This window comes from Bison bison, unplaced genomic scaffold, assembly GCF_000754665.1.
Source record: "Bison bison bison isolate TAMUID 2011002044 unplaced genomic scaffold, Bison_UMD1.0 scf7180017864506, whole genome shotgun sequence".
NCBI lineage: Eukaryota > Metazoa > Chordata > Mammalia > Artiodactyla > Bovidae > Bison > Bison bison.
The window spans coordinates 1,448,029-1,470,105 of NW_011495063.1; the positions used below are offsets into that span (position 1 = coordinate 1,448,029).

Sequence of the window (22,077 nt, forward strand, 5' to 3'; positions counted from 1 at the left end):
CTTCCCCAGGACAGCTTCTTAACTACCCCTGAACTTCTCCCAAGCCATGGACCCAACGGAAGCAAAGCTTTTTGCAAGAACAATGATGATGAACACAATGATTAAATTAAGCATTCCAAGATGTTTAGGAATTGTCTTTCACTGGGGGAAATAAGTAATTTTTTTCTGTTCTTTCTGCATTTCAATTTTTTATTATTTATATGTTTGACTCTGGGAGCCTAAGCAGAAAGGGCCCCCTAGATTAATGTCTTGGGTTTTTTTTGCTATAAAGACTACAAAGACTCTGAAATTTTTATGTGGCAGTCCACTGGTGAGAGTGGTTTTCCTGTGAGGTGTTTAGTAGTTCCTTTGGTATGTTTTTATTCTCACATTTTTTTCCCCTTTGAGACATGTTATAACACTGTTGTCCTAAAAGCGACTTGGCAAAAACTGCTACAGTAGAAGAGTGTATGTGTATGTGTGTTTTGGATTGGGATTAGAAGAGAGAGGCTTGGAAAAATCCTTGTGAATTTACCAAGGGTAGCCTTTAGGCAGAATTCTGTTTAAATAGTTCAGGGATCTTTTCTGTTCTTAATGTTCTTTGGGACTGTAATTATTTAATTCCCTGGATAATAGTTTCAGAATCTAAGGACATTGGCTCTCAGGAAGTCCATTCTTATATCTAGGCCAGATTTGTCGTACTATAATTTAGTCATTTTGCCATAATTTTGATCTGATCTCCATCAAAAAGAAAAAAATCTGAATTCTGTGGTGCCCATATATAAGCATTTTACAGACTCATCAGGCAAAACACAGAATAGAAATTTTAGTTCATCTAATTGAAGCCAAGACATCTCTGCTGTGGGTAGTTTATGTCTACCTTAAATCTTCTTATGACATGCCTACCACATGGTGTAGTCAGTGGGGAATTCTTCTTTAGCTATTCTGCTGACCTTCTTTAAAAGCTTTTCTGCTTAAGGCTTTTGTTTTATTGCCATTTTCTCACTGGATAATCTTTTTCTTGTTGGATTTATACTCTTGACCCCAGAAGAAATATGAAGGTCTCTGTCTTACAGATGGTATCAGAACATTAAATCTGCTGTCAATGACAGTTTGAAAATAATATAAAATTATTTTTTGCTTTTTACTTGTTGAAGAAATGAAATGTATGCCCTTCTTTGCAAGGGAGTTATTTGTTTTAACTTAAAGACAAAACCACTTTAGCAGCATTCTAAAGTAAACATATACCTGCTTTCTACATAGGAGTTGATAGTAACCACTTTACCTCACCCAGTTGTACGAGAATCAAATGATATGTCTTCATTTATTCATTTAGCAGCTGTTTATTGAGCATATATTAATTGGTAGACATGATGCTAGCTTTAAAGCATACAAAATATGGAAGATATGATCCCATCCTTCAAGGATCTTAGTAGATAGATTCTACTGACTAATGGAGAGGCAAATAAATGAATAATTATAGTGCGATATATTTAAGTATTACAAGACAATATAGCATGTGATTAAGAACCTGGGGAGATATGTGTTCAAGTCCTAGCTCTGCTGCCCACCAGCTTTGTGACTTTGGGAAAGTTACTATTAGCCCTAGTTTCTTCTCTATAAAACAGATATAAGAGGAATATACGCCTCAGAAAGTTGCTGTGATGATTAAGTGAGGTAACATGGCAAATGAACTTAGTGTAGAATCTGGCATGTGGTACATGCTCAATAAATGTTAGTTGCCAAATATTTAAGCACTAAGTTTTACATAAAATATTCCAGAGAATGGAAAACAGAAATACTTGCCAAATAATTATAGAAGCCAGTATAACCTTAAAATCAACCTGTCTTGGATATTAAAAGATAGCGATATTACAGACTAATTTCTTTAATCAACATAAATGTAGAAATATCAAGTAAAATATTAGTAAAATAAAATCTTTCTTCTAATGTCAGTAGAAGGAAAACATTACAAGGAGGTATGAGAGCACAGAGACTGTTTTGAACTCAAAATTGGGGTCCTGGTATAGCAGTACAGGGAAGACTTCCTGGGCTGAGCTGTGAAGGGTCAGAAGAGTGTATGAGATGCAGCTGGAAGCGGTGCACCAGGAGTAGACAGGAACTCCAGGCAGAAGGGCCAACACTGTAAAAGCAGGAACATGAAGGAGCACGACACTTCTGAGTTGGATGTGATTGGAGCTAATAGAATGGCAAGAGGTAAGCCTTATAAAATGAGGAAAGATCATAAAGAACTTTGTATGTTATAAGAGGGAATTTGGATTTTATCCTGAAAACGGGAGCCACTTAGACACATTGTGAGGCATGGGTAAAATGGCTGAGACTAGATGTTAGGAGATAATTATCCTTTTTATTTTACAGATGAGAAAATGAGCCCCCGAGAGGTTAACTAAGTTGCCTACGATAAAGATCATACTTAACAGTGGCAGAACTGGGATTCAATCCCAAATTTATTCAGTTCCATCACCTAACTGCTTTGAAGTCTGTAACTTGAATAAGTTATAAGCCAGGGCCAGGGAGGCAGTGAGGAGGAGGCAGTTTTAAGAGCAAAAGACATAGAATTGGTAAGATACTGCTAGAGGAGAATTCAAAGATAAGTTCCAGGTTTATGGCTTAGGCCACCCTTAGCCTATTTACCTAATGAGCTGCTTTGAAACAGATTTTCCAGCAAGGAGGTAGAGGTGGAGAAGATAAGTTTAGTTTGGGGCAAATTGGATTTGAAGTGCCTAAAGGAAATTCAAGTAGAGCATCTAGTAGGAAATATTACGTTATTTTTAGTAATGATTTCAGAAATCACTAAGGAAGAATACTGTCAGAATCAAGAAAGAGAGAAAAAGGTTGAACAGGAAAACAGGATTGGCAGGCAGAGATTTAGACTGTGCTAGATTAGACATTAATCCTGTTGTACCGAAGAGGAAGATTTCTTTCATCTCCTTAAGAAGTTATTTTTCTAGCAGACACCTCTTTTAACCCCCGAAATAAAGCTACTTCTTATTCTTGAATGCAGAGTTCCCTTTATCTGACAGTGTTAGTGTTGGCAGATTTCTGTGATTGCTTAAGAAGTATGAATTCATAGAGCCAAAAAGTCTCCAATTCTAGTTCTAGATCTCTATCTATTACGAAATTTAACTTTGTAAAGGATTAGTGGCGTGACCTTATATGAAAGATGACGAACAAGATGTTGAGTTGTTGTAGTTCTAAGAATGTATTTTTACTGTACTTTACCTGTGATACTGCTTTCTCTTCAGGATGCTTTCCAAATGTAAATATTGCCATCTACTTGTTGTGCAGACACTCAGTGTAGCAAGTTGACAAATCAGTTTGCAGAGTTTTATATTCTTCCTCTCTTTGACTGAAAGTTTGACACTGGGTTGAGAACCACTGTAATTGTATTCACGTCAGTGCCCTGGGAAAAACCCATGTGTTGACATCTTGATTTCCAACCTAGTTAAGTTTCTATTGTGTATCAACTAAAAAGTGTATTTACGTAAGAAGCTTTAAAGACATTTGAGAGGTTTATAAAGTAATTGTTTTCATCAACTTTTTAAGTTGATTTTGCCATTTTTTATTGTTATGATCTTTTCTGCAACTACTGTGTGGCAGTAGTTCTTAACTTGAGAATCTAACCAAAGCTGTGGATCCTTTTCCCAGATAAATACCTTTGAGACACTCAACTGGAATGTCAAACTGGCAGCCAGTTAACTAGGTTTAAATCTCAGAGGAATGGTCTATGCTGGAGCTGGAGCTTAATGAGTTACAGATGATAGGGGTGGTCACAGAAGCAGATGGTATGCAAAAAGTCACCTAGGGAGAAGGCATAGAATAAGAAATGGACAATGCCTTCTTCTAGAGTAAGAAATAGACATGGTATATTTCTGTTTATGTACTATGACCTTTTCGAGGGCCACAAACTATTTTAACATCTAAGATATTTTGCTCCCTTGAATCAATTTTTGCTGCCGTGGGTATAATGTCACCCCTGTTGAGAATGTAAATGCTAGATGGATTAACCTGTAGGCCACCAATGACCTTAGAAAGAGCTGTTTTGTGCAGTGATTGATGGGTCTTAAAAGCCACATTGGAGGAGAGAGGAGATCAGAGAGGAAAAGGCTAGACTCTTAAGATGTTTGACTGTGAGGAGAGGACTAACTGGGGGGGAGAAGGGGAAAGGGCTGATTCCATCACTGCTAGTAATTGTCCTGTTACCAACAATTTCGAGTAATTTTCCTGTTACCCACATTTGAGAAACAATGCTGACATGTTTCCTTAGCTCTTAGTTTATAGGTATAGAGAATAAATGGTATAGAGAATTATGTGTGTGTGCACTAAGTCACTTGAGTTGTGTCTGATTCTTTGTGACCCTATGGATTGTAGCCCGCCAGGCTCCTCTGTCCATGGGATTCTCCAGGCAAGAATACTGGAGTGGGTTGCCATGCCCTCTTCCAAGGGATCTTCCTGACCCAGGGATGGAACCAGCGTCTCATGTCTCCTGCGTTGGCAGTTGGGTTCTTTACCACTACTGCCACCTGGGAAGCCTATGGAGAATGATACCAGTAACTAAACCGTTCTGTTATTATTCACTTGGCTTCATTTAAGTTTCACTCTTGAAAAACTAAGGCTTCCCTGGTGGCTCAGTGGTAAAGAATTCGCCTGCCAATGCAGGAAATGAGGATTTGATCCCTGGGTGGGGAAGATGCCCTGGAGAAGGAGATGGCAACCCACTCTAGTATTCTTACCTGAGAAATCCCAGGGACAGAGGAGCCTGGTGGGCTACAGTCCACCAGGTTGCAAAACAGTCAGACACAACTAAACAACAGCAACAACTGAAAACCTCAGTTTGATTTCTCATCTGTAAAAAATCTTTTCACATTTGCATTTTTCACCAGCTCAGGAGTTACTGAGCTAATCAAATATGAATGTCCTGAAAACATTTACTTTTTTAAACTGGCTCTCTTTGGGAAAAGATCTTTATGTAAATAGATCCTTGGCGAAGGGCACCTATGATCCTAGGCTCATATTTAAACTTTTATACTTTTTTAACCTCTTCCTTTTATTCTCTTACTTATATCACGCATTCTATTTTAAGAGAACAAATTGATGTATATTTTGAAGTTAATTGTGGGGAATTCCCTGGCCATCCAGTGGTTAGGGCTCGGCACATCTACTGTAGTGAGCATGGGTTCGATCCCTGGTCAGGGAAGTAAGATCTTGCATGCTGTGCAGCATGGCCAAAAAAAGAAAATTCAGATGTGAATAAGTATGTATGCCGTGGCTCTTCTCCACATTACCTTTCTCATGTTCCTAGTACACTGCCTGGTATGCCTTTATATCTTGATCCTTACTAGGAATAAAACATCTCTCTACACAAGTTGGAGTATTGAGATTTCTTACTTCTTCCTTGTTCCAACTTTATATTGCATTTGAGTTTGATTGTGATCCCCTTCATGGATCACAGCCTTGTCATGGTGAAGGGGCTTATGTAATGCAGTGAAGCTATGAGCCATGCCATTACAGGGCCACCCAAGACAGACGGGTCATAGTGAAGAGTTCTGACAAAACGTGGTCCACTGGAGGAGGGAATGGCTAGTATTCTTGCTGCGAGAACCCCATGAACAGTATGAAAAGGCAAAAAGATATGACACTGGAAGATGAGCCCCCCAAGGCCAGAAGGTATCCAGTATGCTACTGGAGAAGAGCCAAGGACAATTACTAATAGCTCCAGAAAGAATGGAGCGACTGGGCCAAAGCAGAAACAATGCTCAGTTACAGATGTGTTTGGTGGTGGCAGTAAAATCCAGTGTTGTAAAGAACGGTATTGCATAAGAACCTGGAATGTTAGGACCATCAATCAAGGTAAAGTGGACATAGTCAAGCAGGAGATGGCAAGAGTGAACATCGACATCTTGGAAATCAGTTAACTAAAATGGAGAGGAAAGGGCGAATTCAGGTGACCATTATATCTACTACTGTGGGCAAGAATCCATTAGAAGAAATGGAGTAGCCCTCATAGTCAACAAAAGAGTACAAAATGTAGGACTTGAGTGCAGTCCCCAAAACACCAGAATGACCTTGGTTCATTTATAGAGTAAACCATTCAGTATCACAGTAATCCAAGTCTATGCCCCAACCACTAATGCCAAAGAAGCTGAAGTTGACTGGGTTCTGTGAAGACCTACAACACCTTCTAGAACTAATACCAAACAAAGATGTCCTTTTCATCATAGGAGATTGGAATGCAAAGATAGGAAGTCAAGAGATACCTGGAGTAACAGGCAAGTTTGGCCTTGGAGTACAGAATGAAGCAGGACAAAGCCTAACAGTTTTGTCAAGAGAACACACTGGACATAGCAAACACTCTTTTCCATCAACACCAGAGATAACTCTGCACATAGACATCACCAGATGGTCTCCGTGTGGTCATGTTTGACTCTGTGGGACCCCATGGACTATATCCCGCCAGGTTCCTCTGTCCATGGAATTCTCCAGGCAGGAATACTGGAGTGGGTTGCCATGCTCTTCTCCAGGGAATCTTCCCAACCTAGGGATCATACCTGAGCCTCCTGCATTGTAGGCAGATTCTTTACCATCTGAGCCACCAGGGGTTGCTATCCCAGATCATCAATATCAAAATCAAGTTGATTATATTCTTTGCAGCCAGAGATGGAGATGCTCTATACAGTTAACAAAAAGAAGCCCTGGAGCAGACTGTGACTCGGATCATCAGTTTCTTATTGCAAAATTCAGGCTTAAATTGAAGAAAGTAGGAAAAACCACACAGATATGACCTAAACCAATCCCTTATGATTGTACAGTGGAGGATCAAATAGATTCAAGGGATAAGATCTGGTAGACAGTGCCTGAAGAACTATGGATGGAGGTTCATAACACTGTACAGGAGACAGTGACCAAAACCATTACCAAAAAAAGAAATGCACAAAGACAAAGCGGTTGTCTGAAGAGCTTTACAAATAGCTGAGGAAAGAAGAAACACGAAAGGCAGGGGAGAAAGGAAAAGATATACCCAACTGAATGCAGAATTCCAGAGAATAGCAAGGAGAGATAAGAAGTCCTTTTTAAATGAACAATGTAAAGAAATAGAAGAAAATAATAGAATGGGAAAAACTAGAGATCTCTTCAAGAAAATTGGAGGGATCAGGAGAAAACCTTACGTAAGGATGGGCACGACAGTGAGGACGGAAGCAACCTACGTAGCATCTTCCTAGACAGTGATGCTGTTAAAGTGCTGTACTCAGTATGTCAGCAACTTTGGAAAACACAGCAGTGGCCACAGGACTGGAAGAGATCAGTTTTCATTCCAGTCCCAAAGAAGGGCAGTGCCAAAGAATGTTCAAATTACTGTACAGTTGTGCTCATGTTACATGCTACCAAGGTTATGGTCAAAATCCTTCAAGCTAGGCTTCAGCGGTAGGTGAACTGAGAACTTCCAGATATAAGCTGATTTAGAAAAGGCATAGGAATCAGAGATCAAATTGCCAGTATTCGTTGGAGAAGGCAAGGGAATTCCAGAGAAATTTGTACTGTTGCTTCTTGGGCTACACTAAAGCCTTTAACTGTGTGGATCACAACATACTGTGGAAAATTCTTAAAAAGATGGGACTACCAGACCTACCTGTCTCCTGAGAAACCTGTATATGGGTCAAGAAGCAGAAGTTAGAACTGGACATGAAACAACTGACCAGTTCAAAACTGGGAAAGGAATACAGCAAGACTGTATATCATCACCTTGCTTATTTAACTTCTGTGTGGAGTACATCATGTGTAATGCCAGGCTGGATGAATCGCAAGCTGGAATCAAGATTGCCAGGAGAAATATCAACAGTCAGATATGGAGATGATACCACTCTAATGGCAGAAAGTGACGAGGAACTTCTTTCCTCTTTCCAGAAAGTGAAGGAAGCTCTTTAGAGCTTCTTAATGAGGGTGAAAAAGGAAAGTCAAAAAGTTGGCTTAACACGCATCATTTGAAAACCTAACATGACATTCGGTCCCATCACTTTATGGCAAATAGATGGGGAAAAAGGGGAAGCAGTGACAGATTTTATTTTCTTGTGCTCCAAAATCACTGCAGACAGTGACTGAAGCCATGAAATTAAAAGACATTTGCTCTTTGAAAGAAAAGCTACAACAAACCTGCTGCTGCTGCTGCTAAGTCGCTTCAGTCGTGTCCCACTCTGTGCGACCCCATAGACGGCAGCCCACCAGGCTCCCCAGTCCCTGGGATTCTCCAGGCAAGAACACTGGAGTGGGTTGCCATTGCCTTCTCCATTGTGTGAAAGTAAAAAGTGAAAGTGAAGTCGCTCAGTCGCGTCCGACTCGTAGTGACCCCATGGGCTGCAGCCTACCAGGCTCTTCCATCCATGGGATTTTCAAGGTAAGAGTACTGGAGTGGCTTGCCATTGCCTTCTCCAACAATAAACCTGGGCAGTGTATTAAAAAGCAGAGATATCACTTTGCTGACAAAGGCCCGTATAGTCAAAACTATGCTTTTTCCAGTAGTCATGTACAGATGTGAGAGCTGGACCATAAAGAAGGCTGAGCGCTGAAGACTTGATGCTTTTGAACTCTGGTGTGGAGAAAACTCTTGAGTAGTGTTCACTGGACAGCAAGGAAATCAAACCTAAAGTCCAAACCTAAGGCCATCCTAAAGGAAATCAACCCTGAATATTCATTGGAAGGACTGATGCTGAAGCTAAAGCTCCAAAACTTTGGCCACCTTATGCAAAGAGCTGACTCACTGAAAAAGACCCTGATGCTGGGAAATAATTGAGGGCAGGAGAAGAAGGGGATGGCAGAGGATGAAGTGGTTAGATAGCATCACCAACTCAGTGGGAGACAGTGAAGGACAGGGGATCCGGGCATGCTGCAGTTCATGGGGTCCCAAAGAGTCAGACATGACTTAGTAACTAAGCAACAACAACATACCATATAAGCTATTTTTATGTTCTAGACTGTTTGAGGAATACTCCTAGTAGACTTACAGCTCAAGAAAGAATGGCAAGTGTGCAGAACAGTTATAAGAAAATCCTTGTTTAGAGTGGACTTGTCACCTCTACTGGAGGTGACAGAATCTGGATGAACTTAGTCGCACATCAAGTTTCTTGTACTTTTCCAGTGCCTGATCTTTGAGCCTTTGTAGGACAGCTTCCTGGTTTTTAGTATATACCTGTATTAATCTAACAAAGGAAGCCCAGAATTCCCCTGGAGTAAACAGGCTGCTACAAATGGATGGAAGCCCAGAATTTTCAGCAGACCATGCTTTGTTGAAGAGGTGTGTGAATTGACCTCATACTACTGTTCAGAAAATAGCAGCTCATTTGTTTCAAAGTCATTTTTAGCAACTGACATTATCAGCATACATCTATAAGTTCGAGTCTTGAATTATATTGCTTTTCAAAAAATAGTTACTTACTTGGCTGTGTCAGATCATAGTTATGGCATGCAGGGTCTTTCGTTGAGGTGCACGGGTTCTCTCATGGCACGGGTTCAGAAGTTGCAGTGCACAGGCTTAGTTGCTTGGTGGCATGTGGGATCTTAGTGTGCCAACCAGGGATTGAATCTGTGTTCTCTGCATTGCAAGGCAGATTCTTTACCACTGAACCATGAGGGAAGTCCCGAATAGTTATATTTCTTAACAAAAGCTCTTAAATTAGATTTTCTGGCAATTTTCTCATTGTGCAACTAGAAGGTGTTTTTTGCTCTCTGCTAGATGGTGTTTTGTTTAAAATAAGTATAATTGATGTTCAGTAAACTACATTGGAAAAGACTCTGATGCTGGGAGGGATTGGGGGCAGGAGGAGAAGGGGACGACAGAGGATGAGATGGCTGGATGGCATCACCGACTCGATGGACGTGAGTCTGAGTGAACTCTGGGAGTTGGTGATGGACAGGGAGGCCTGGCGTGCTGCGATTCATGGGGTCGCAGAGAGTCGGACACGACTGAGCTACTGAACTGAACTGAACTGAAACTACACGTATAAAATTTCACACATCCGTAGACAGACACATGAAATGACTGTCATAGTCAAGACAGTGAACATATGTATCACCCTCAAAAGTTGCTTCATGCCCTTGGTAGTACCTCTTACCTGCGCAGCCCCCTCTTCCTCAGGCAACTACTTGTTTGCTTTGTGTCACTGTAGATTAGTTTGCATTTTCTGGAGTTCTGCAACATGTCCTCTTGTGCCCAGCTCCTTTTATTTTAACTAAATTTTATTGGAGTGTAGTTGCTTTACAATGTTGTGTTAGTTTCTTGCTGTATATCAAAGTGAGTCAGTCATACGTATGCATATATCCCCTCTTTTATGGCTTTCCCTCCCATTTAGGTCGCCACAGAGCACTGAGCAGGGTTCCCTGTGCTCTACAGTAGGTTCTCATTAGTGATCTATTCAGTACACAGTAGTGTATATGTGTCGGTCCCAGTCTCCCAATTCATCCCATCCCCCTCGGTAGCCGTGAATTTGTTCTGTGTATCTGTGACTGTATTTCTGCTTTGCACATAAGTTCATCTCTGTCATTTTTCTAGATTCCACATATAAGCAATATTATGCAATATTTGTTTTTTTCTTTCTGACTGACTTTGTGTGACAATCTCTAGATCCATCTACATCTCTGCAAATGGCACTATTCTGTTCCTTTTATGGTTGAGTAATATTTCATTGTATATATGTATCACATCTTCTTTATCCATTCCTCTGTCAATGGACATCTGAATTGCTTCCATGTCCTGACTATTTCCAATAAACATCAAGAGTGCATGCATCCTTTCCAATTATGATTTTCTCTGGATATATACCTAGAAGTGGGATTGGCCCAGTTCCTTTTTTAAAAAATCAGTCAATTTTATTTTGTGGGGGTTGCACTGGGTCATCATTGCTGTGCATGGGCTTCTCTAGTTGCGGAGAGCGGGGCCTACTCTCTAGTTGCGGCGTGCGGACTTCTCATTGCAGTGGCCGCTCTTGTTGGGGGGCACAGGCTGTCAGTGCAGGCCTCAGTCGCAGCATCTCACAGGCTCTGGAGCACAGGCCAGGGCTTAGTTGCTCTGCTGCAGTTGGAATCTTCCTGGACCAGGGATTGAACCCCTGTCCCCTGCACTGGCAGGCAGACTCCTTCCTATCCACTGTACCACCAGGGAAGTCCTGGCCTACCTCCTTTTATTCAGAGTAATTATTTTGAAGATTTGTCTTTGTTGTGGTGGTATCAAGCGTTTATTCCTTTTTCTTATAGATAGCATTCCATTGTTTGGATATACCACAATTTGTTTATACATTCAAAGGTTGATAGACATTTGGGTTGCTTCCAGTTTGGGGCTAATACAGATGAAGCTGCAGTGAACATTCATGTGCAAGTCTTTGGAAATATGTTACCTTTTCTCTTGGGTGAATACCTGAGAGTGGACTGGATCATCATGGTAGGTATATATTTCAGTTTTTAAAGAAACTGTCCGATGGTTTTCTAGAGTAGTTGTACCACTTTATGTTGCCACCAGCAGTGTGAGAGAGTTCAAGTCCCCTTACATCATTGCCGACACTAAAGCGTGATCAGGCTTCTTCGTTTTAGCCATTTGAATAGGTGTGTAGTGGTACCCCATTGTGGTTTTAGTTTACATTTCGTAAATGACTGAAGAGATTGTACTTTCGGTGTCATAGTTAAGAAATCATTGCCTAACTCAAGGTCACAAAAATGTGTTGTTGTTTTCTTCTAGAAAGATTATCATTGTAGGTTTTACATTTAAGTCTGTGATCTAGATTGAGTTCATTTCACATGTAGTGTGAAGTGGTTTTTTTGTATATGGATATCCTCTTGCTGAAGTTATTCTTTCTCCACTGCATACTTTAGTGCATTTGTCAAAAATCAATTGTCCAACGAACAGTAAAAGAGAAGATTGATATAACTTGGACTTCATCAAAATTAAAAACTATAAAGAAGGTGAAAAAAACAACTAAAGATGGGAGAAATTATTTGCAAATCATATATCTGATGAGAAACTTGTAGTCAGAATATATAAAAGGACTCTTACAACTCAGTAATAAAAAGATAACCCAATTAAAAAGTAGACAAAGGATTTAAATAGACATTTCTCCTAAGGAAATAATATATAAATGGCTAATAAACACTTGAAAATATACTCAACAGCATCAGTGCTTCTAATGAATATTCAGGGTTGATTTCCTTTAGGATTGATTGATTTGATCTCCTTGCTGTCCAAGGGACTCTCAAGAGTCTTCTCCAGCACGCAGTTCGAAGGCATCAGTTCTTCAGTGCTGAGCTTTTTTTATCGTCCAACTCTTACATCCATACATGACTACTGGAAAAACCATAGCTTTGACTATATGGATCTTTGTAGGCAAAGTAATGTCTCTGCTTTTTAATATACCGTATAGGTTTGTCATTGCTTTTCTTACAAGGAGCAAGCATCTTTTAATTTCGTGAGGATGTTGATCAAGTCTATATCTTTGCCATGTTTATGCCTGGTTTTTCTGTCAATAACTGAGAGAGGGTATTAAAAATCTCTGCCTTAACTGTGGATTTATTGTATCTTCTTTGCAGTTCTGTAAGCCTTTGCTTCATGTATTTTGAAGCTCTTTTATTAGATACATAAATGTTTGGAATTGTTATGTCTTCTCAGTTAATTGACTCTATAATTATGAAATGACCTTTATCTCTGATAGTTTATTTGCTCTGAAATCTACATTGTCTGATATTAATATAGTTATTCCAAACTTCTTTTAACTAGTGCTAGCATATATTTTGCATTTCTTGTATTTTTAATCTGTTTCTTTCTATTTAAAGTGCATTTCTTGTCAGCAGTGTGTCGTTGAATCAAATCCTACGATTTTTATCAAATCTGACAATCTCTTCCTTTTAATTGGGTGTTTAGACTATTTACTTTTAACGTGATTATTGGTAGGGTTTGATATATTATCTTGCTGTTTGTCCCATTTCTTCTTAGTTCTCTTTTTTCTCTTTTTATACCTTTTTTGAATTACTTTTATATTTTTATGATTCTAGTGCATCTCCGTTGTTGGCCTGTAAACTATGACATTTTTGTTATTTTATTGGTTGTTCTAGAATTTATAGGGCTTCCCATGTGGCTCATTGGTAAAGAATCCACCTGCTAGTGCATGCATGAGACCCAGATTCAGTCCCATGGAGCAGGAAGTGGCAACTCACTCCATCTTGCCTAGGAAATTCCATGGATAGAGGAGCCTGGCAGGCTCTAACCCATGGGGTTGCAAAGAGCTGGACACAACTGAAGAGACTGAGCATGCACACACTAGGATTTATAGTTGTATATCTCTTAACTTTTCACACTCTACCTTTAAATGATATTATACTACTTCACAAATAATATAAAAATTTTAGTATAAGAATCTTAGAGTAGTGTACTTCCATTTCTCTCATCCAACCTTTATACTATTGTTATACATTTTACTTTTACATATAAAATACATTGTTACTTTTGTTAAAGAAGTCTGTTATTATTTAAAAGAGATTTAACTAATAAGAATCTTATATATATTACCTAAAGTATCATTTTGTTCTTGTCTGAAAGATAACCTTTAACATTTCCTGCAGTTGTGGGTATACAGGCATTCCTTGTTTTACTGTGCCGCGCCTCATTGTACTTTGTAGATACTGCATCTTTTTACAAATTGAAGGTATGTGGCAACCCTGTGTTGAGCTAGTCTGCTGATGCCAATTAGTTTTAAATTAAGGCATGTACATTGTGTTATCACACACTTAAAAGACGACAGTGTAAACAGAATTTTGTATGCACTGGGAAACCAAAAATTTCATGTGACTTGCTTTATCTCAATCTTCCCTTTATTACAGTGGTCTAGAACCAAGCCTGTACTGTCTCTGCGTTATGCCCGTATTGGGGATGAAGTCTTTCAGGTTTTCTACGTCTAAAAACAACTTGATTTCATTTTTTTCCCTTCATTTATTCACTTATTTATGTGACACGGTTTTTTCTTTTGATGGTAAAAACATATAATGTATAATTTACCATTGTAACCATGTTTAAGTGTACGGTTAAGTAGTGTTAATAAACAAATAAACATATCCGTATTGTGAATATAGTATGAGGTGATAATCTCATTGAGATTTTGATTTGCATTTGAATGAAGATTCGTGATGTTGAGCAACTTTTCTTATGTTTGTTGGTCATTTATAGATCATCTTTGGAGAAATATCTCTTCCAGTCCTTTACCCATTTTTAATTGGATTCATTGCTTTTTTGTGTTCCTTTTAAATTTTTGGATTTTCTCGCTGTGGTTTATTTTGGATAATTTCTATCATTATGCTTTCAGATTTAGTTTTGCAGTGTTTAACCTGCTAGTAATCCCATCCAGTGTATTTTTTTTAATAAAGAATTTATTTTTATAGAGAAGTTAGGTTCATGGCAAAATTGAGAGGAAGGTAGAGCAGTTGTTCATATGTACTATCCCTTGACATTCAGAGCCTCCCCCATTATCAAAAACCCCCACCAGTGTGGTACAACTGTTAACATGTGATAAGCATGCATTGATACATCATTATCAACCGAAGTTTATAATTTACATTAGGGTTCACTCTTGGTGTTGCACATTTATGGGTTTGGGCAAATGTATAGTGACTTGTATCCATCATTAAGTATCATAGAGAATAGTTTTACTACTCTAAAACTCCTTTATGCTCTGCCTGTTCACCTTCTTTCCCTCTCTCCAACCCCAGCTTCTGGCAACCACTGATCTCTCACTGTCTCCATTGTTTTCCTCTTTCCAGAGTGTCATATGGTTAGAATTATATAATATGTAACCTTTTGAGATTGGCTTCTTTCACTTAGTAATAGGCATTTACATTGAATGTCTCTTCATGTCTTGATAGCTCATTTCTTTTTAGTACTGAATAATATTTTGTTGTTTGAAAGTACAACAGTTTATTTATCTGTTCATCTACTGAAGGACATCTTGGTTTCTTCCAGCATTTGGCAAATGAACTATTTCAAACATCCATGCGCAGGTTTTGTGTGGATGTAAGTTGTGTAAATACCAAGGGTACTGCTGGATTGTATGGTGTTTGATTTTGTCAAATGCTTTCTGTACATCTTTTTATAGAATTGTGATTTTTCCTATATAGCTTTTGATATGATCTATTACATTAATTGATTTTTTTCATGTTGAACCAGCCTTTCATTATTGGCCTGAATTCCTTTTGATTGTGATATATGTGTGCATTGTTAGATTTGACTTGCTAATATTTTGAGGATTTTTGCCTCTTGTTCATGAGAAATATTGGTAATACTTTCTAATATCTTTATCTGGTTTTGATTTTAGAGTAATGCTGACCTCATAGAATGAGTTAAGCGTGCTTTCTGTTTCTGTCCACTGAAAGAGACTGAAGAGATTTGGTATAATTTCTTCCTTAATTGTTTGGTGAGCCCATCTTGGTCTGGTGCTTTCTGTTTTGGAAGGTTACTAATTATTAATTCTATTTCTTTAATATACAGAATTATTCTCCAGTGTATTTTTTATTTCAGAAATTGTAGTTTTCATCTTGATAAGTTGATCTCAGTCTTCTTTATGTCTAAACTTTTTGAATGTATAGGATCTATTAATAGTTGTTCTATCTTGTTTTCATTTCCTTCTATGCTAATTCTAATCACTGTCTATTCTAGGTTGATTTTGAGTGGTTGATTACTCTCTTCATTATTAATTGTATTTGTCTGCCTCTTTGCATGCCTGGTAATCTTTGATTAGATGTCCAACATTGAATTTACTTCATTGGTTGGTTACTGGTTATTTTTGTATTCTTATAAAATTTTTCTGAGCTTTGTTTAGGAATGCAGAAGGAAATGGTAACCCACTCCAGGATTCTTGCCTGGAAAATCCCATGGACAGAGGAGCTTTGTGGGCTACAGTCCTTGGGGTTACAAAGAGTCAGACTAACACTTTTATTTAAGTTACTTTGGGGCCTTGCTTTTACAGTGTTGGTTGTGTCTGGAACAACCGTTACTCCCCACTACTGAGGTAAAGTCTTCCTGAAAACTCTACCCAATGCCTGTACGTTGTGAGTGTTTCAAGGCTTAAGTGGTGGGAACAGTCTCCATTCTGTGCTGTGTGAGCGCAGGACACTGTTCCCTGTCCCTCTTTAGGATGGCTCTGTCGTTGGTCTCAGATCGCGTCCTCACATACATGCTCAGTGCTCTGCTGTGTATTAGGAGACCCCCTAGATCTCTGGGGTTCTCTCTCTGAGCAGCTCTCGCCCCTGGGTTTTCTGTCTTAAGTACTCTAGTTGCTTTTGTGTCCCTGTACTTTCAGCGTCATCTCCCCAACTCAGAAAGTCTCTCAGGCTCCACCTCAGCTCTCCTGCCCTGTGCTGCTGCTGCCTGGAAACTTTGAAGGCAGTGAACTTGGACACTTGTAGGACTCACTTCATTTGTTTTCCATCTGTCAAGGATCACTGTCTTTCATCAATGAATATCCAGTGTCTAGAAAACCATTGTTTTGTTTGTTTGTTTGTTTGTTTGTTTTTGGTCTGGTTGGTTTCTGGGTTGATTTGTTGTTTTATTTATTTGGTTGTTTAAGGTGGTAGGGCAAATCTAGTTCCCGTTAATCCATTTTAGCTAAAAGCCGAAGTCCTGTCTGCTTGTAATTTTAACCTCAGAAAGTTCTTGTGTTAGAATTCTTCCGGGAACACTCTTTTAGTAGTAACTATTGGTCATTTCCATTCAAGAGAATGAGCAATGAGATAAACTTAAATCAGCCAGCAGCGGGTTTTGAGGCTTTTCTAGGGTTGTTAAACTGATTTCCTGATTCCCCTCTTTCTGGGAATTTCTTGAGGTATTTGGACCTAAAAGCTAATTCTAAATAATGACGTGATGAAATTCCTAACCATGTTATGATTTTATTCTCAGAATTAAGAAAAAGAAAGAGCAGCAACGTTATGCTGAAGAACAGAGGATATTAAGAATGAAATCCCATAAAGAGCCATGTTCAGGAGAGAAGATGAGTGAGATATTAGCCCAACTACAACTTGAGGAAATAAAAGGAGCCAGAGAAAAACAACAGCAGAAAGAAAAAGAATACCAAAGGTACTTTGGAAAGTTCTGCATGAAGTTTTGGCCCTGGAGGAGACCTGTTAGGAAGTTGGGGTTCTCATTTTCCCTAAAATGAATTGACTGTGTCTTCTTATGCTTTAGGAGGCACAGAACTTCATCACATTTCTTTTTTTTTTTTTTACATGGACCCTTTTTTAAAGTCATTGAATTTGTTACAATATTGTTTCTGTTTTGTGTTCTTTGGCTGTTTTTGGCCATGAGGCATGTGGGATCCTAGCTTCCCAACCAGGGATCAAACCCTCACCCTGTGCATCAGAAGGTAAACGGATTTCTTGGTCACCTAATACCTCTCTGGAATAGCACTGCACTTTTCCTTGTACTGCTTCTTAGTACACAGAGGAAGGGTTGAGGCTCAGTGATAAGAAATAGTTTCACAGTTTGAGCTAGGAGTAAAATAAGGACTCATGTGCATTCTCTTCCTGGTGGTTCACTTTGCTTGGTCATACTGTGTTTTTATAGATATGTAGAAGCTTTAAGAGCCCAGATCCAGGAGAAAATGCAACTATATAATATTACTTTACCTCCACTCTGCTGCTGTGGTCCTGATTTTTGGGATGCTCATCCAGATACCTGTGCCAACAATTGTATTTTCTATAAAAACCACAAAGGTAAGTATCTTTAAGGAATGGTTGGGGCCTGGTGGCAGATAAAAAATAACAAGAGTAAAAGTAGTGATTGTAGTAGAAATTTAGCATTTATTGACTAAGTGCTTATTATATATCAAAGACTGTTATACCCCCCTTTACAAAACAACTCTGAGGCAATAAAAATAATTATAGTGAGTTATATTTCTCTTTGAGATATGTTATCTTCTTGTCTTCATTTATGCTGGGGAAATAGTCCTAGCCCATTGTACAGTAACGAGACTAGGGTTGCAGGTCCTCCTGTAAATGAAGAAGATTAGAGGTTTATAGCTATCTAAGTTAGGCCTCTGTCCAGTTGAATACCCTGTTATCCAAATTCTTGAATGTTATCTAACGAAGACTTATCATCTGTATATTATTTATAATGTGTGTATATCCACATTAGACTGGCAGTTCTGCTAGGGGTCACTGAGAAACATGAGGACCAATATAAACTCTGTTAGGAATACCAGCTAGAAGAAATGGAGTCATTTCCTGTTGTCACTAATATGTCTGTTTCCTGTCCATTCCTAAATGTATTGATTTACATAGTGTGGAGATTATAGAGGCTTCATACCAACACCGAAAATGGTGGTGGTGTTTATATCCCTAATGTTCCATCTGCGATATGAGTTTCTTATCAGTCCTGTGAATTATGTTTTAAAAACACACATCTGATTGTGCCATTCCCTTATCATCAGATCTGTCGGACTTACCACTGAAGTACAAAATACGGTGCATAAACGGCATGTTTTCTCTCTGGCCCCAGGCCATACTCCAGCCATATCGAACCTGCTGTTGTCAGTACACACCACATAAAAAATGTATCCTTGTACCCCCACACACTCATTTCTTTGCCTAGAAGGCCTTCTTTCCTTTACTTCTATTAATCCTTCAAGACCATCTTAAATGTTACCGATTATTTTTTTTGGAATGTTGCCACTTCTGGGAATCTTTTTCATCCTTTCCTAGTTTCTTTTTCGTTTTGAACTTCATGCTGTGATGACATTTTGTATATGCCTCTGGTTTGGAAATAGTACACTGTAATTTAATTTCTGTGTCCATCCTCTCATGATCTTTTCTGTAATCACAGAGTACTTGGCATGTGGTAAATACTCAATACTTATTCAATGGATTGTTAATGCCTTTAAGACTGGGCAGAGAAGCAGTACTAATAGGAAGAGGTTGGGAGAAATGTTTAGAATCCTACTTCATTGATCACTATGTTAATCTTTATTTGCAGCGTATACCCGGGCACTGCATTCAGTCGTCAACTCCTGTGACATCCCTGAGGGGAACTCAGATCTTCGAGTTGCCATTCATAATTTTGCTTCTGCACATAGACGGACTTTGAAAAACCTGTAATAAGAATCTGAAATCAACCATCAGTATTTCAACCTACTTAAAATCTACCCCAAGAGATTATTTTAGGAAAAACTGTCAAAGTGTATAAGATATGTAACTTGGAAAGAAAGACTGTCCTACATAATTGGTATCTTTTTAATTAAATCATGACCATTATTTAACTCTGTGCTTAGGACCAAGATGGAAAACTGGCTTCCAGACTTGTGTCATTACCGTAAACCATCTGGTACGTATTGTTTTAAAAATGAACACTCAGGCTGGTGAGTTTTCTCTCACTTTGCTCTGCTCTGCTCAGAAGATATTATTAGAAATCTTTGAGATTATCTGATTTATTATCTTTATATAACTGTACCACTTGAATCTTGACAAAATTGAAAATGTTTGGATGAAGGAGAAGAGAAGATAAAGAAATGAATTTCTGAACACCAGTGGCCATCTATATTGCTATTATCTTTTCTAGTTGTGTGCAGCAGTTAGAGATGAGAACAATCTGAATTTGATGTACGTTTTTTCCTCAAAATTTTTTCTCTCGTGTTTTTATTACCTCTTTCCCCATTCAGTGACGATGAACAGAGGACTTTTTAATTTTATAATTTTTATAGCAAAAAAGGCAAATAAACCCTCTGCCTTTTGAGCATCTTTTATGTGAAATAATTGTGAGTGACATTTCAAAAAGTGAATCTGAAGTCAAAGAGAGTAAAGTCCTTTATTTTCCTATCTATAAAAAATCTGGTGAATGCCATACCTACAGAGCAGGTGAAATAAAAATTGCTATAGTTAGTATGAATTTGCTATTTCTTTACAGTGTTTCTTGACACAATATGAAAAGTTTTAATATTGTGAATTAAGGTGAGGTACTGACATTTTCTTTTTCCTACTTCTAATGGTTAGTGTTGAAAAAGCACTGAAATTATGTCTCAGAAAACACCTAAACATCTAGCCAGGTCATTGAAAATAAGTGTCAGAATTACTCGTGTGACAAGATTGACTGGTTATTTAATCAGATTAATTATCCAGTTCAGTCAAAATCCTTATGCAACTAAATCCTTGCTTTAGCCTTTCTGAGTTGTGTTTTTTAACACCTTTGTTGAGATATAATTCATATATCATTTGATTCACTGACTTGAAATGTACAATTCAGTGGTTTTTATTATACTCTGTGGTTGTACAGCTATTACCACTATCAAATTTTAGAACACCTGTCACTCTAAGGAGATGCCCAGGTGATCCAGCAATCCCACTAGGCATATATATATCCTAGATAATTGAAAGCAGAATCTTCAACAGATATGTTCATAGTGGCAAGAGGTGGAAGCAACCCAAATTTCCATCACCAGATGGGTGGGTGAACAAAATGTGGTACATACATACAGTGGAATACTCTCCAACCCTACAAAGGAAAGAAATCCTGTCATGTAGTGTAACCTGTATTAGCCTTAAGGACATTGTGCTAAGTGAAGTAAGCTAGGAACAAAAAGACAAATACTGTGTGATTCCACTCATACTAGGAACCTAGAATAATGAAATTCATGCGGACAGGAAGTAGTGATGGAGACTTCCCTGGTGGTCCAGTGGCTGGGAATCCACCTTCCAGTGCTTGAAACATGGCTTCGATCCCTGGTAGGAACTAAGATCCCACGTACTGTAGGGCAGCCAAGGCCGTGGGCTGCACCTGCTGAGCCCTCGCATTCTAGAGCCTGTGCTCCTCAACAAGAGAAGTATGCACACCGCAACCAGAGAAAAAGCCCATGTGCTGCTATAAAGACGCAGCACGGCCAAAATTTAAAAAAGGAAAGCAGAGTAGTGGTTGCCGGGAGGAAATGGGAAGTTAGTAATGAGTAGAGTTTCAGTTTTGCAAGATGAAGACGTTCCAGAGGTCTCTTTCACAACAGTGTGAATATAAATACACTTAAGATACACTACTGAAAGTATACTTAAAAACCGGTTGCAACTGTAAATTTTATAGTTTTTTTTTAACAATAATCAAAGTTTTTTAGTATAGAAAAGAAAAATCCCATACCCACTAACAGTTGTTCCTCATTCTCTCAGCCAATCACCAGCGCGCTTTCTGTCTCTATAGATCTGCCTATTTTGGACTTGCCATATAAATGGAGTCATGTAATAGTCTTTTGTGACTAGAGTCTTTCATTTAGTATCATGTTTTAAAGATTTCTCTATGTTGTAGCTTGTATCAGTAATTCATTGCTCTTTATTGCTGAATAATATTCCACTCTGGATATACTCTTTTATTTACCCAGTTGATGAACATTTGGGATGTTTCTACTAATTAGCTACTGTGAATAATGCTGCTATGAACATTTGTTTACAAGCTTTGCTGTGTTTTTATTTCTCTTGGCTATATACCCTGAAGGGGATTTGCTGGGTCATATGGTAGCCTAACGTTGAACATTTTAAGGAACTGAAAACGTCTACAAAGCGTCTGCATCATTTTACATTCACACCAATTGTGTATAAGGGTTCAGATTTTCTTCACATCCTCCAACTCTTAATCCTTATCTATCTCTCTGATTATAGTCATCCTAAAGGGTATGAAGTGGTATCTCATTGTGATTTTGATTTTCCTGATGACTAACAATGGTGAGCATCTTTATTTTTCTGATGGCTGATGATGGTGAGCATCTTTTCACATGCTTATTAGCCCCTTGTCTATCTGTTTCGCAGAACTGTCTTTTCAAATCCTTTGCCATTTTTAATTGGGTTATTTATCTTTTGATTATTGAGTTCTGAGAGTTGTTAATATATTCTGCATAAGGTCCCTTATTAGACTTACGGTTTGTAAATATTTCCTGTTCTGGGGATTGTTTTTCACTTTTTTGATAGTTTCCTTTGCAGGACAAAATTTTTTAATTTTGTGGAAGTCCAGTTCATCTACTTTTTCTCTTGTTGCTCTGGTCATTACCTAATCCAAGTTCAGGGCTTCCCCGGTAGCTCAGTGGGTAAAGAAGCTGC

The 22,077-nt window shown here is 38.5% G+C and overlaps 1 protein-coding gene across 6 annotated transcripts in view; it reads left to right on the forward strand.

Annotated features, from left to right (window-relative positions):
* The window catches only part of CCDC15 (coiled-coil domain containing 15), a 50,857-nt gene extending 29,447 nt beyond the window's left edge, over nt 1–21,410 (forward strand). For all 6 annotated transcript variants that reach the window (XM_010829447.1, XM_010829452.1, XM_010829451.1 and 3 more), the window contains 3 exons: nt 16,916–17,092; nt 17,579–17,727; nt 18,986–21,410. In XM_010829447.1, coding sequence (XP_010827749.1) covers nt 16,916–17,092; nt 17,579–17,727; nt 18,986–19,107 — 448 coding nt within the window. In that variant the 3' untranslated portion in view covers nt 19,108–21,410. The remainder of the gene's footprint in view (nt 1–16,915; nt 17,093–17,578; nt 17,728–18,985) is intronic.
* The last annotated feature ends 667 nt before the right edge of the window (nt 21,411–22,077 follow it).